Here is a 15,814-nt window from a genome sequence, read left to right as displayed (position 1 = left end):
GGTTGTCTGCTTTTGAAGCCCTAATTCTGGGTGAGAAACAAACAGCTTTGTCTCCTGCTAAAACAGTGTCAGGCATCCAGATCATGTAAGAATTGGGGGACAGTGCCTCAGAATGTGCCCTGCAGGGGGCAGCACACTTCATTTGTACGTCAGCGTTCTATCTGCAAACTGACTATTGAAGGTCGCTCGTTAGAAAATAGTGGCATCATATCAAGCAAGAAAATTAATCCGCAGGCACTCCTAAGAAATATTTACTTAGTACTCTTCTTCAGAAATGTTTGTATATATATGTGTGTGTATGTGTATACACACACACACATATGTATAAGTTTTGTAAAATAGATATAATTTTTTTAACAGCGCTGGCTTGGTTTTGCAGTAATCTCAGTAGGTGCTGGAGGAAGCCCACACCACTTAAATAGAGTCAGCTTTTCTTTTGCTTTGTTTCCCTTCTAAAAAGCTTTTTGGGTTTCTGACAGTTCTTAATGGAGAAAAAAGTAACCTCTAAATTTCTTTTCATTTTTTCTCATTTGAGAATGATATAGGTGTCAGAGATTTAAGGCAATTTGGGCCGCTTTTTACTTGAACAAATTTAGGTTTAGCAGTTGGATTCCCAGGAGTCCCATGGCCATTCTGCTAGCTTGCCATGAGGATGATTTTGTTTACATAGAGGCTTTGCCTTCCAGCTTAAATCTGAGAACATGTTGATTCCTTTTTTGTTTTTGTTTGCATCTAAAAATCAAAAATTGTTATGAGCAAAACCAAACTCAGAGGGTTTTATGGTTACCTTCTATATTTCCCATAGATTTTTATGGGTTATTGATTTATAAGCTTGCAGAGAAATTGAGGTCACTTTTCTTTAGCAGTGGAAGATATGGAATAACTATTCCATAAAATCATGAAATTTTTTAAGCTGTGTTCACCCAGGTATAAGAAAATCTGTAAAGCTCAAAGCTTTTAATGTTTTTCATTTATATTCAGCCATCCTTTTGATGGTATTGCAAGCCAATTAAAAATAAATTCTCCTCTTTTCTTGAATTCATATGACTGCATTTTCCTCCCTAATTTTTGAAGACTGCCTACTCTACCTGTGCTATAGTTCCTGGATGAATCATTTTCTTTTTCATAAGCTGCCCTCTTCCAGATAATGAGAGCTTGGCATTTTAAATGTCAACCTTTAACATGTGGCATGATTGGCTTTTTTCTCAGGATCATAAAGTAACTGTTAAGCTAACCTATTTTTATCCAAGAAAGCATGGGTGCTGTTTTGTAGAGTGCAGTCTAAACTGGGAGTCAACAACCTATGAGAGACAGTAACCTCCAGAAAACCTCGGGAGGATATTTCAAGCCTAAACATAAAGGGATAGAAAACATCATCATTAGCATGGCAAGTCCACATTTTATTCACTCTTCATCGGGGGGGGGGGGGAGGGGGGGTTGACCTGCTTTAACATCCATATTTAAGACACAAATCAGAGATAAAACTGGAAGCATAGTGGCAGGTCTCTTAAAGATAGCGCTTCATTTTATTTCATTTACTATCACTTGAAGCTGTAGTTTGTTGTTGCTATCACAGATAAGTGTGTGTGTGTATGTATATATATATGTATGTATTTATATATGTACTTTGGCAAGTCCATCACATTTCTCACAGGTGCAGTTATCCCCCTCTGAGTCATCTTAATGATGGGAAGTCACATATAGGAGGACACCTGCCCCATAATATCATCCTCCTGCAATCTGTTACCTTCTAAGATACAAAGTCTTCTGGGAGGAGCCACAGCCTGGAAGATATTAATTACAGGCAAATGAGTGAAATAAGGAAGAAAAAGAGGTGTCTGGCTGCCAGGAAAGCTAAAACTTGAAAGAGAAAAGAAATTATGGGGAGGTACGAGTACACCACAGACAAACGCTGAGTAATAGACTCTAGCACTATAAAGACACCTTTTCTTTACAGTCGCTTTTACTGGATTCCAGACAGGCCATCATCCCTCCTTGGTCTGTGTACCACCAGGGCCATGGGGCTACCAGCTTCCAAGTTGAACACCTCTCTCACTGGAAGGCTCTATTAGAATTTTTTTTCCTTCTGCTAGATTCTGCTTCTGCCGTCTGAAGCTTAATTGAAGAGCCCTTCTTATATTTGGAATCCTCTCTTGGTGCTGGTCAGGACGATAGGCCTCATTTATGAGTCCACGTTGCATAAATGGCTCAGAGCAGGAGGCTCTGAGAGAGAACTGACTTCAATCCCAGCTCTGACACAAAGTAGCCATGTAGCAAAGTAGCAAAGTAGAACTACTACATATTGTACATATAAAAACTGAATTTTCCTCATCTGTAAAATGGGATAATATTGCCTCTTTCTCAGTGTTATCTTAACAAATATACAGAATAATTTATCTACAGCACTTAGCCATTGCACAATGAACACTCATTTGATTAATAAATGAGTTTTACAGATTTATTAATGAATTAAACCAAGTCTACGTAGGCAGAGTATAAGAGCAGGTTGCTCTTTGACGACAGAAAGTTAGTCCCTGCAACTCACATCTTGCCTCCAAATTAAGCATCTTTGGATTCTATCAATTTCTGCTCAATATACCCTTTTCAAGGGCATCCTTAACTTTTCCACTCAGAGTCATCTTGCGTAGTGGCCCAAAAGATAAAACAAATGCTTGGTGGAAAAAGCAGTACAAATCTGGGTTATACAAGTCTAGGAACCAGGTCACCAGGTTCTTGTCCCAACCCTACCATTAATAAGCTGTGTTCACTGACAAGCCATACCCAAATCTAAATCCACCAGTCAAGAAATACAAACAGGAAACAACATACAGTTAGGGAAAAGAATACCTACCTTCACATAACTAAATGAAGCATAGAGATGAAACGTACAATGACAAAAAAGGGGCCCAAACTGTGTTGACATTTACCACTGAACATAGAGGCTGAATCTCATTAGTAATACCCAGTTGTGCTTATGAAATAATTGTGGGTAATGTAGCTATTTATTCCTGTAATACCTTTTGGTGATTCATTTTAAGTCACCAAGAATAAAAGCTCTGTGGCGTCCTAAAGAGTCTGGAGGCTGCTGAAACCCACACTTGTAACTCAGTTTCTATCAGCTGGTGTTTCTCTAATGTGCAAGCAGAGAAGTACTCAGGCCTTTAGAACAAGAATGTACTTTAAATTCTATTTATAAATTATATGTGCTTTGCCGTTAAATAAGCTAGACCAACCCAAGCACATTATTATTTAAGTTCCCCCATCAGGAAGCCTTTTATTTAATTTTTGTAAATGTTTCTCTTTGAGATGGGCATGCTAATTGTTGGCATATCCTAAATCTAATGAGTGGCTGGTGGACAAAACTGTCTTATTGTGCCCAGTAGGTGTGAAGGGTGACTATTCTGTTTTGTGTTAGGATTATTGCTGTGAAGAGGATCTTGACCTGATTTAGGTTTGATGTGGTCCATTTGTTTCTCTGTTAGGTGTTAGATTCAAATTCTTGCTGTCTTTGAAGACAGGAATAAGATAGTCACGGAAAAAGGAAAAATGAATGTAATACTAGATCTTATACTTCTAGGAATGTACAATCTAATTAGAAGGATGAAGAGTCGCTCAGCGTAACAAAGCATTGGTTTAGGAGACTTGGGTTCTTGTTTTGCTTCCATCTCTATTTTTGTGACCTCAGGTGAGTCACCAGAACTCACCAGGCCTCAATTTCCTTGGTTATAGAGTTGCGTGACTTTAAAATAATATCTTAGATCCCTTTCATATTTTTAGTTCTATGCTGATGGGACATGAAATAAAATTTTGCTACAAAATATGAATGACTAAAAATTAATACAGGATAAATTTTAGGCATTAAATGCTGAAGTTATTCAGCTAATGGAAACATCATATATAATCAAAACCTTAATTCTACCCCTACCCAGACTGGATAGTGGACAGCAGTGCACACACTCTTGCACATAATATATAGATATATATAGATATATATATATACACATGTTCTAAAATTCTATAGCATTCACATACACTTCAAAACTAAAGTAAATTAAATACTTTAGAATTTAAAATGATATTTATTAGGAATGTTTTTAAACAGGATGGGTTGCAAAAGTAGAGAATTCAAAACAACTATATAAAAATTTCCTTACCTTGGTACAAGTAACCTGTTCATAAAATCTTTGGTCGTTTTCAGACAATGCAAATAAAAAATTAAATATCTTTATTCAAACTACATGAAGATATCTATAACTTTCACATCAGCAGGCTGATAAATGTAATGGCAAAGCTGCCAATTATTCCCTTCTATTAGAAAAATACAGAACTTACAGTGAAGGCTGTTTAATAAAAAACTCCTATAAAAATCCAAGGTAATATTTCAGCATTAAAATGTTGATCATCAAGGCAAGGGCAAACAATCAATTATTACATATTTTATTCTGACATACCATTACATTAACAAAGTCAACATAAGAAATGGCAATCCTGGCTCTTGCATAAATGAAACAGTGAATAGGTTTATTCAAGGAAAGTCTCAAGGTAAGATATTCTGCTCTTTGGGAAAATCTGCTCTTTAGGTTAATTCTAAATTTCAGGAAAATTGAAATCTTTCCAATTAAATCTATATATGTTTAAATGGATTAAATTTGCAAAATATTTCTCATGAAATTTTATCTTTCCCTTTTCTAGAAAGTTCTAGTCATCATTCAAAATTGCATCATTATTAATGTAGTAACAAAGTTCCATATTAGCCACTAAAGACTAAACTTTCCCATGTCAATCATTTATAACCTTGCTTCCTTTGAATCTAACAGTGTTAACTCAAAATAAAACAGTCATAATATTCATGCACTAGTAGTACCTTCTTAGATGGATTTTATGAGGATTAAAGGAAATAGGATATATGAAAGCATTTATCACACTGCTAAATGAAGAGTTATTTTATCTCTTAAAATACCACTTTCTTTCTTTACTTTTTTTGTAATACACAAGGCTTAGCAGAAAAGAAAATAGACTGGAGGGAGATTCCAATTTTCCTTTATTATTGTTTGCATTTTAGGGTAGACTAACTGCTACAACAAGCAACTCCAAAATTCCAGTAACTTAAAACAATAAAAGTTGATTTATCTCTCACTCTGTAGTCCAGTGTGGGTGTTCCTGATTGGTTCTTCTCCAGTCAACAACAGGAGGACCCATGCCGATTCCATTAAGTAGCTCCATCTTCCTCCATGTCCTAGGAGCCCTCTGTCTTCAGGCAGCTGATACGGAAAGAAAATATAGGGATGTCCTAGGCAGGGCTTTATGGGCTAAGCCTGGAAAGGGTATCATTCCTGCCTGCATTCCATTGGCCCACACCCAACCACATGGCCATATGTAACTACAAGGGAGTCTGAAAGATGCCTAACCATGTGCCCAGGATATACATACACATCTATGTTCCAAAATTCTGTAGCGCTCACATGTACTGCAAAACTAAAGTAAATTAAATATTTTAGAATTTAACATGATATTTTTATGACTGTTTTTAAACAAGAGGGTAAAACCCGGGAGATAAAACCATAATTTTCAAAAGAGAACATGGAATATAATATTTGAGGTCCTAATTCTGAATTCTATAAAATTAAAAAGCTGTTCATCCTTAGAAAAGTCACTTAAACCTCTCCAAATCACTTTAGTCATCTCCAATTCAGTGAATTGGGCTGGAAAATTCCCAAGGTTCCTTCCAGATCCAATCTTGTAAGTAAAGCAATTTACTGCAATTATGGTCAGCCCTGATATTGGGAGCATTAAAGGAATAATTTGATAATAATTTGATCACATTTTCTAATTAGAAGTGACAGGACTTCTACTTACTGAATCACCACGACTGGACACATAGTTAAAAGGTTACAATTTGTCCAAATCCTCCAGCAAAAAGATAGGGAGGGAAAAGTCATAATATCATCAGCCTGAAAATGGTTGAAGTTTATAGTTTCTGCCAGATGTATCCTGGGCACCTTGAGTGCTCTTAAAAATTTACCAGGCAGAACCAACCTCTTGGGTTTAGAAGAAGGAGATGAATTTTGTTTCTTTCTTTTTTGCTAGTCGTCTTTTCCCTCTACTTTGATTCTTTTCCTTTACCATTGATGGAGTAGCTCTCTACCCCTGTCTCTCTTGTTATACAATCTTCCTGAGCAAGTTGATTTCTCAGGTAGCAAGTAATTCTTTTGGCTTAGTTAAAGTACAAGGAGAAATTATTATAAGCTACTATTTGGAGAGGAAATGAGTTCCCCACATACACTATTTGTTTATGTAACTATAAGCTTTAAACTTGATAAATATGAGGCTAACAATAAAGAGTTATTAGGACCCCCAAAGGTAAACACCTAATTTCAAAGCTTCTTTTTCTGTAACAGCAGAGAAAGCATAATTAATACTAGTGCACACTTAACAACAGGACACGTGGACTGATTGTTTTCCCCATTCTCTACATGGCACGAGAGAAACTCACACATTGGGAAAGAATGACTCAATTGCAGAAAATTTTTGTCAAATTAAAAACTATTGTTTGCAATCCGCCTTCATTTTTAGGACTGCTTACTTTTTTACAAGCTTTAATTCCTCTTCTGGTCTCTTCCTCTATTTTCAAAATGAAGAAAAATCTTTGATGATAAAAAGTAAATTAAAATCTATATTTTAATATCTATGACTATTACAAAATATTCCAGTTTTCAAAAACACAAGTATCATTTTTCATATTGCACATATTAGACTCTTCGTGAAAGATAAGCCCAATTCTAAATTGCCAAATTATTGCCATCACAAAATGAAAACCTGATATTTTGGTGTCTAACCCAAAACAATAAAAGATTCCCATTATTTTAAGTAAGCTCATTTTTTTCTAGATTGTTTCACTAATGAGTTATTCAATAATATTCCAGAAATGTTATCGATATAAAATGTTACCCCAGTCCTTTACAAGAGCAATGCAGACAGGTTCAGTGCCTCAAGCTTGTCTATCTCCAGAAGAACAAAAAATATTAATACATTAAAACACCTCAAGGATGTGTCAGGATCTGGTACAAGCATAATCTGTGTTCTCATTTCTGCTCTATATTGCGATATTTCCTCTTGGGGCTATAGTAACTTCCTTTGGGAAAATATCTCCATGGAGACTTCAAACAAAATAACTCTTATTCTTCTGTAGACACTTTACTCATTCACTTCCTTACCCATCTTCAAGATGGGGGGCTGAGGCCACAAAAGAACCCCATTTCTATCAACTCTGCGTGGGGAGGGAGGTTGCACTCCAGCACATGCCCTCCTGAGTAGAGAACTCTGTGAAAGCCTGAAGGCAAGGCCTTGAGCATCAAGCCAAGAATACAGAGCCTTAAAGAAGCAGATCAAGGTACCACACAAAAACTACGTTGTTCCACTTGCAAAACAACTGGTGTAGGCTCTTGGGCACAAGCTATGAGATGGCTAAGCAAAGCTACCCTGCCAGCAGTCACTTAAGCTGCCAGCAGTTGGAAAAGAAATGGGACGGAGAGAGTGTTTTCTTCTGTCCTGGCCTTACTGGGATACTATTAATGTCCTTCTCGAAACAAACTAGAGGATTAAATACCTTCACTAAATTTTTTGATCCAGAATTTAAAGCAAAATACTCTTCACCAAGATGTTCAGAGGGAGCATCCGAAAAGCCATTTGGGTGTTAGCAACTGTTATGGGCTGAATTGTGTCCCCCTAAAATGCATATGCTGAAGTCCTAACCCTGTGCTGGAAATTGTGATTGCATTTGCAAATAGGGCCTTTAAAGAGGCAATTAAGTTAAAATGAAGTCTTTAGGTGGGCCTTAATCCAACATGACTGGTGGCTTTATAAGAGGAGATTAGGATACAGACACACACACAGGAAAAGGCATGTGAAACACACAGAGAGACGCTACACTGCCATCTACAGGCCAAGGAGAGAGGCCTAAGAAGAAATCAACCCTGGGGAAAACTTAATCTCAGATTTCTAACCTCTGGAACTATGAGAAAATAAATTTCTGTTATTTAAACTATCCAGATACTTTCTTACGGCAGTCCTAGCAGCTAATACAGGAACGAATAGCTTCTAAAAGGCAGTAAAGTCAGATCGTGACCTTAAAACAGAGATCTGGCATAGCTTCCCTCTTCACACATCGCTCCACACGCATCTAGGTATGACTGCTTACTTTTTTGGCCTGGACAGGCCATCCAAGGATTGGTTCCAGCGGCAAAGATATGTAAGCACGAAGCTGGAGAAATTCTTCTCCTACTCCATATAAAGGATCTTTATTTTTGCTGGAGGACCAGAATCTGGTGCCTAAACACCTTGTTTGGGTTCTTAATCCACATCTCTGGATTCCATAACTGCTGGCTGCATTACCCTTGTTAGCCTTCCAAATTGGCATCCAGGCCTCAGCATGCAGGCCCTGCTGCACGCTCACAATTCGTTGCTACCTCCGTCGGAGTACTGACTCTGGGTTTGGCATCACAGTCATGTTCTTTGTCCCCCTTTCGGTTCCTCAGACCTGGAAAGGACAGTGTTGTGGGCAATGTAACTTCTTTCACTTAGCTATTTAGAAATTATCCCACAACAGATTTAAAATGTAAATTAGGAAATTTACATAATTTTTTACTTAAAATCTCAGATAAATCCAGAAAATTCTTGCAAAGCTGCTCTTCTACACATAATATGGATGATCAAAGAGGCTATCTGAAGTCAATGAGGAATGCAGTGGGCAATGAACAAGTAAAATTAGGCTTCTCAGTTTAAAATCAACTCCTTATGGCTTTTGATATCAATCTAAAACTTATTCACAAAATTCTATGTAGATAATAATATAAATTGCTATTTGTTAAATGATTTTTTCTTTGTTGCAAAGTTCAAATCTGTTATTTTTTCCTCTTGGTTGTTGGCACTCATAGTCATTAGAAAAATAATTTATTCTTATAAATAAATACAGATTTTTATAATATGCTTTTATGCTATTTTCAGAAACATGAGATAACTATAGACACTTCCACTTTTTATTCAATGTTCAAGGCTCATTAGAAGGAAAAGTTGTAGGAAAAGAATAAATCCTTTTTAAAACTTTACATACCTTTCTTCTTGGTCTGTTTCAAATAGTAATGGACCTAGTTAAAACAGGAAGCCCAGGGTGATGGCAGGCTTCATCAAGAATGGTACATGAGCAAAGAAAATTTAAAGAAATTCTTAAACAGCCGAATCCAACTCAAATGGCTCTTGTGATCTGGAGGGAAGGGAAGCTTTGCTGGGAGGAAGCGGAGAAATGTTCTTTTTATTCTAAAAGGCTTACTCAGGTATGGGAGGAAGAAAAAAACTTGGTTTGTCTAGTTGGTCATGTTATTTATAGAAAAATTCTTAAATCTAGATATTTCAATTAGTTTCTTAAAGTACAAATTGCTCATCAATGTCTGTTCTTGAGTAAGATAATTATGTTAAACTTAAGAATTTGATTTTTAAAATCAAGTGAAAAGTGACACCTTAGAAAACAGAATTTTTATTTTTATCTTAAAGCAAGCTCAGATTAGAGGTATCTGTTTACAAACTTTCTTCATTTAACTGGTTTTCTTAATATGAAATAGTATTTCCAGAACTAATTAAAATTTCATTCTAATGAATATTCAAGACCAAAATGTTATCTTTGCAGTACAGTATATAGACTTTTAAATCATCCATAAAGGTAATTATGTTTTTTTACATTCTTAAAGAACTATATATTGTTATTGATGCCAAATGAGTTGTTTGCTTCCTCTCAGGCTATGCTTGAAGAAGCCATCACCAGAGCGGAATCTTTCTCGGTTATGTACACACCATTTGCAACAAAAATAAGAGCTGATAAAATAGAAAAAGTAAGAGAAGTTTTCACAAAAATTCATCCTGCATATGTGGAATATATCTATACAGGTAAGATTCAATGTCTTCAAGTTATCAGCTGATACTTTATTTCTATTAAAACAAATGCAGGGCCATGTCTGTTTATTTGTTTATTGTTGCAGTTTTAGAGGTATGTTGTTTTAATCTGATAAGTTGAAAGGGGAAGTTATTTTAAGGTTTTAAGTAGGGCTCGCTGTATGGGTCTAGCACAATATTCCTTGTGCCATCATGTTTCTATATTTTAAGAAAAGGAATAAAACTTAGAAATGCTAAGATTTTAAAAAGTGAAGGAATAACCTGTGGTGAAATGGCACCTTTCTCCATATCCTTCGTCAGTAAGCTAGATGATTATAGTATTTTCCTGAAAATGGACTTTTTTTCCCCAGTGCCTGCTATTTCTGCTTTCTTTCCTCCATCCACTTCACACAGCAAAGCTGTCATCCAGATCTCCCTCTTTCCTTGTGTTCCTGAATCACTGGCTTCCAAATGGGATCTGGATAGCCAAGTGTACACAGAGGACACAACACTGGCATTATCCTTTCTTTTTCTTTTTGTCTTGGAAACCACCAACTTTTATTCATTCATTCAAAAATACTTTTGCTATCTACTGTGTCCCAAGTGTTACTGTGAACTAAGACAAGGATTTTCTTGTACTAAATTAAGAGCCACTCAACAATGACTACCATGTTAAGCTCAATCTCCAAATACGCATACCAAATATCCACCATCCTTTGAAAGCTCTTTTATTCCTTTTTCCAGGGCTTTGGGGCCAAGTCACTGATTTATATGATTAATAACGTACTCTGTTAATGATCACTTTTAAGGTGCCAGCCATTCTGCGTTCATCATCTCTTATTACCCCCATAACTTATGAAATGAATAAGATGATTCTCATTTATAAACAAGAAAACAGCAACCAGAGAACACAAATAACTTTTCCAAAGATGCACAGAAAATCAGTAGTGGCAGGCCTTGGATTTGAACCCATGTCCTTGTTATTGAGCTACACCATTTCCATCTGATAGAGCAGAGGTGTGATAGAAGCATTAAATTTAGGTGCTGTGGATTCCCTATTTTTCTCCACAATGCCTCAAGCTCTTCAGAGGAAAGATATTAAATAATCTAACTAGTGATAGTTGAGCAGTGAGTGCCTAAGGAACAGTGAGAACTTGAGGGCAGAGAAGGGGAAGAGAAGAAAGCACAATGCAAGTTATGATGACCATTAATGCTGAGCATTAGTTTGAACATTTTGTAAGGAAGTATATAAAAATGTTTCAGAACTCACATTTTTTGCTAATTGTTAGAAATCATTTATTATTTTGTTATAGATATCTTAAGGGTTTGGGGGGTGGGGGGGACGTTAATAGCACACAAAAGTCGCGTCTACATAGCGTCATAGAAAGTTAGTCACATTCAGCTACTTCCATTCCCACTCCCAGATCCATTGGTAATGAAGGCAGATTCATTGAGAAGATCACCAGTTTACCAATTCCTCTACTAGGAGAATTGAGTTTAGTTATATTTAACCTACTTCACAGAGAAGTCATGAAGATTAATTAATACTTAAGAAGCACTGTTGCTGCTGAGAGTTTAAAAACAATAATAACATTAATGAGCCAGATTCGTGTCTCATGTAACTCCATCAAACCTGTTATCAAGATGAATTATGATCTGTTGGCAAGACGATTCATGCTAAAGAATCTTATGCTTTGGAAGAGAAGATAATTATAAGTTACTAATTATTGTTTCTATTATTTTATAATTACTAATTGCTGGAGTATGACAGTGCTATATGAGAACCTAGAGAGGGAAGACACAGCTTCTGGAGGGAGAAGGGGAGGTAGAGAAAGCAGTCTAGAATTTTAAAGTTCGTTTAGGTTCTTTGCTCTGTAGAACCTGTACTTTGATCTAACAAGGCTATTGCATTGAGGACATTACTTGCCTCTGTTGCAAATGATTAAAGGGTCTTCCCAAAGCCATTGCTGGAATGATGGTGAAACCACTGTTGCTAACTGTATGGACACAGTCTTAGTGGTATGGTTTCTATTCCCCCAGGCAATTCCAAGGTGAATGAGAGCACAAAGCACAGAAAGAGGGAAGGTCAGATGTTATCTTTAGTATCCAGATATCTCCAACAAGAGGTAGAGTGGTGATTCGGGCAGGCATCAATAGCCAAAGGCACTAGCTAGAAAGTGAGTCACAGGAAGAGAGATAGGGCCTAGAAGAATAGCTACCTTCCGTTAGCACTTCCTCAAAACCAGGATTCTCCTCTTATCTACCTTGTAGATAGAATTTAAGAAGCTTCTATCCTGCCCAAAATTTATTCAGTTATTTATTTCAACAAATAATCGTGCAGCATGTATGACTGGACAATCACACAGCAGACGTGTAGAAACTTTTCTTTTTTTTACTTACACTTTTAGGTCTTCAGTCTACCCAGAGCCAAACATATATTCTATCCCATCCCAGGGGATTCAGTCCTATCCAATCATTTCTAAAATTTAGTCTCACTTCAGTAAGTATCTGATCAAATTCACCACTTCCTCCCCCTTTTCACAGGATTTTCATCTCCCTCTGGTCTGGTTTCAACTTTCACAGAGCTCAAGCATACCCAATGTGCAAAGAGGTCAGTAGGCATGTGAAGAAAGAGTCCTCTTTCAAAGTCTGGTGCAGTCTGGTACAGCTGCTGATTATATGGTTACATGAACTTGATTACACGAACTTAAGATGAGCTCTGTCGGCTTGAGCGGGATCTGATGGGCTCATTTATGTGACACGTTAGGTGACCCAGCGGCACCTGTATGAGTTCCCTATGCTGCCTCTTGGTGTAGATGTTTCTCTAGATGTACGCCAACCACTCCTGCCACACAAGTTGGCGCAACCTAGAGCCATTCTCTGAGACTCCCTCTACCTGCCAGAATGGTGGCTTGTGAACTCAGTCACCTTCTGGGTCTTACTGCAGAAGTCCCCTCTGCTCCACTGGCTACTAGAAGTAGCTTGTTCTTGATATGTTAACTGTTCTTGCTATATTTCAACTTTCTGTGTTCTTCTACCATTTCTCTTCTCCCTTTCTCCACGCTCCAGAATTCCAAGATCCTCAGGACAAGAAGAGGATCTACAGTGGAGATGGATGCTTTGTTCACCTACTCATTGATTCATCAAACATTTGTTGAGCACATATATTGCAGACACTGTTCTAGGTAGTGCTAGAATATACCTGCTCCTAAGAAAGGATCTGACTTTAGTAATTTATACTTCCGGGTAAATATCAGACTATATTTTTCCTCTCTTCTAGAGAATATTTTCAATTAAAACCTAAGCTCTAATTGTGGAATGGAAAGTTGACTTTAATTAACAGAATGATGGAGGAGAAAACAGACAAGGGAGCAATTAGGAAATAGAAGTCCTTTCCGCTGAAAGTGGCAGAGACTGTCTAGTTGCTTACCAAATTATTTTCTTTTCCCCTCATGCATGTAACTAGAATACAGTTAGTTACAGTTAGGTGAGGCTTGTGACTGAGTAATGGCTAATGGAATGTGGACAAAAATAACGTATACCACTTCCAGGTCTAGCCCGTAAAAGCCTACCATGCAGAATTCTCTTTCCCTAGCCACTGACTAAGTGGGTAGGACCATGGAACTAAAGAAGCCCCAGGACACAAGAAGCTTGGATCCCTGCGGACCATGTGGAAGGTCACCACTGAATACCCATGTGAGCATAAACAAAATTCTCTTGCTTTAGATGGCTGAGATTTGGGGGTTCTTTGATAAATCAGGTAGCTTTACTCTAACTAATACACTGCCTTAGAGCATGACAGCTTCCTACTCCATCTACAGTGTACACAAATAAATTCATGCAAACTCAGTGACTGAATAAACACTCTCCATATGCAAGCAATTCCTTCCTCAGAAACACTCAGTTTGTGCCCATTCTCTTCTACCTAACACTCACCCACCTTCCATGGACAACTACAGGTGGTTGCTCTCATATGCATGTGTCTGTACTCCCCACAGAAAGATAACATTTCAGGAGAGACACTGATGCCCCATGGGAGACAGAACACAGTTATTTAGTTTTCATTGCAGCAAGAGAAATTGAGGCCATAAGTAAGAATTTCTAAATTATAGAGGTCATCTAAATAAACAATCAGCAGATGAAGGTCATAAAATCCATACCTTGAAGATCTTGGATGAGGAGTCTACCTATCAAAGTTTTGCTGGATAAGTAGTTATTATCATTAAAACTTGGAGACTAACACATTTAATTCTCCCAGCAGGGGCTGGCAGACAAACCTCCAACTCAGAAACTCTTTCCAACTCTAGGTCACCTTCATCAAGCCTAGATAGTATTGAGTTCATTACTCTTTGGTCACGTGATGGTGCTGTGAGCCCAGGAATAGCTGGCAGAGGTGGTGGTGATGAGCAGGAAGAGTATTCACCATAGAGATCCCCCAGGCAGTGTATTCTCTCTAGCCAACCCCGAATTCACAGTCACCCTTGTCAGGGATTTCCACATGAAAAACAGATGCAAGGGGAAAAAGCTATAAAATAAATTCATTTTGAAATCCAATAGGCCTAAATATTTTTAGTTTATTTATTGAATGGACCAAATAAATTAGTGATTTATTATGAGAAAAACCCACTTCATCCTCAGTGGCAGGCACTAGGACTATAAAATGCCCTTGTAACTTCTATAAGACTGGTTGGGGGTGGGTTAAAATTCAAATTGGCCTTGTGGGACAACCAGGCTTATATATCCTCAGGAACTGTGCATCCTTTGCTATTTTGGGAATACGGTAAGACCCTCCAAAATCTCAAAGCCATTTTATAATAGAGCTGTATTGTATTATGTTTCAAGGAGAAAAATTACTGAATTTTTAGCAGCGTAGCTATCCATTTTTCTTATTTAAGGAAAAATTCAGCTTGATTCATGCAGAGTAGTCAGGGTATATAAAACAAATAATAATTCACCAGCCCCAGAATTATTATGTTTTCATTTATAAAGATTTTTCTTGAGGTTTTTATTCATATATTCCAATGAAATAATGCAATTCTGTGTAGTTCTTATTCTTGCATGGTTGTATTTTAATAATAATAAAGTAATACAATAAGCATATCCTGTCTTCTCTTGATGAAAATATCAAGATTTATTTGCTAAATAAATAAATATTCAGTAATGGGTCTGTGCTTAGTAATGTTTAATAGAAAAGTTTTCTGGATCGGATATCAATTACTTCAACACTTAGGTGGGTAGAGTCATATTTTGTCTTTCCAATGCAATTTAACTCCCAAGAGTAAATATGTATGTTCAGAGGAATAATATATTGTTTTAAAATAGACCTTTAAAAATTGCTTTTCACTGAAATTTATAACCTTGTTCTTGTTCAGTCATCATTTACCAGTAAGGATAATACATTCTTGTGCTCTCTAAAACAGGAAGTTAAAATTCCTCATTTTACTCTTTCTACTTTAAAATATTATAATTTTATCATGATCAAGAGTTTTCAAGATCAAGCTATTTTCCTCTTGGTAACTCACTTTCTCAAATGGAAAAGATTATAGAATTAAAGAGCCTACATCCCTAATATTATTATGAAAGTATTACGACCAGGTTAGTTGTAAAGATGATAAATCATCTCAAATTTGTACCATGGAATTCTTGTTAGAAACAGAATCATTCCCAAAGTAAAGAAATCCCTCATAAATGGGGCTAAAGTCTCTGTTCTTAAAATCTTAAAATCTTGGTCTTCCCAATGGGTGGTGCGGCGTTCTGGCACTGTTCTATCTAATGAAAGTAAACCTTCTCAGTGAGCAGTTCTCTTGTCCTTTGCAGAAGCAGGTTACAGCCCTGATTGCCTCTGGTCTCCATCATCTACTGACCCTTACCTTCTTTCATGGCATTTCTCCTG

At 36.9% G+C, this 15,814-nt stretch overlaps 1 protein-coding gene across 2 annotated transcripts in view; it reads left to right on the top strand.

Moving 5' to 3' along the window:
• SPATA16 (spermatogenesis associated 16) overlaps window positions 1-15,814 on the top strand; it is a 219,601-nt gene that overhangs the window by 146,470 nt on the left and 57,317 nt on the right. For both annotated transcript variants that reach the window (XM_001494206.6, XM_014732759.3), the window contains exon 6: window positions 9,789-9,936. In XM_001494206.6, coding sequence (XP_001494256.3) covers window positions 9,789-9,936 — 148 coding nt within the window. The remainder of the gene's footprint in view (window positions 1-9,788; window positions 9,937-15,814) is intronic.

Source organism: Equus caballus, chromosome 19, assembly GCF_041296265.1.
Source record: "Equus caballus isolate H_3958 breed thoroughbred chromosome 19, TB-T2T, whole genome shotgun sequence".
Classification (NCBI taxonomy): Eukaryota; Metazoa; Chordata; class Mammalia; order Perissodactyla; family Equidae; genus Equus; species Equus caballus.
The sequence above is the reverse complement of the archived record's forward strand: the minus strand, read 5'-3'. Positions and strand labels throughout refer to the sequence as shown.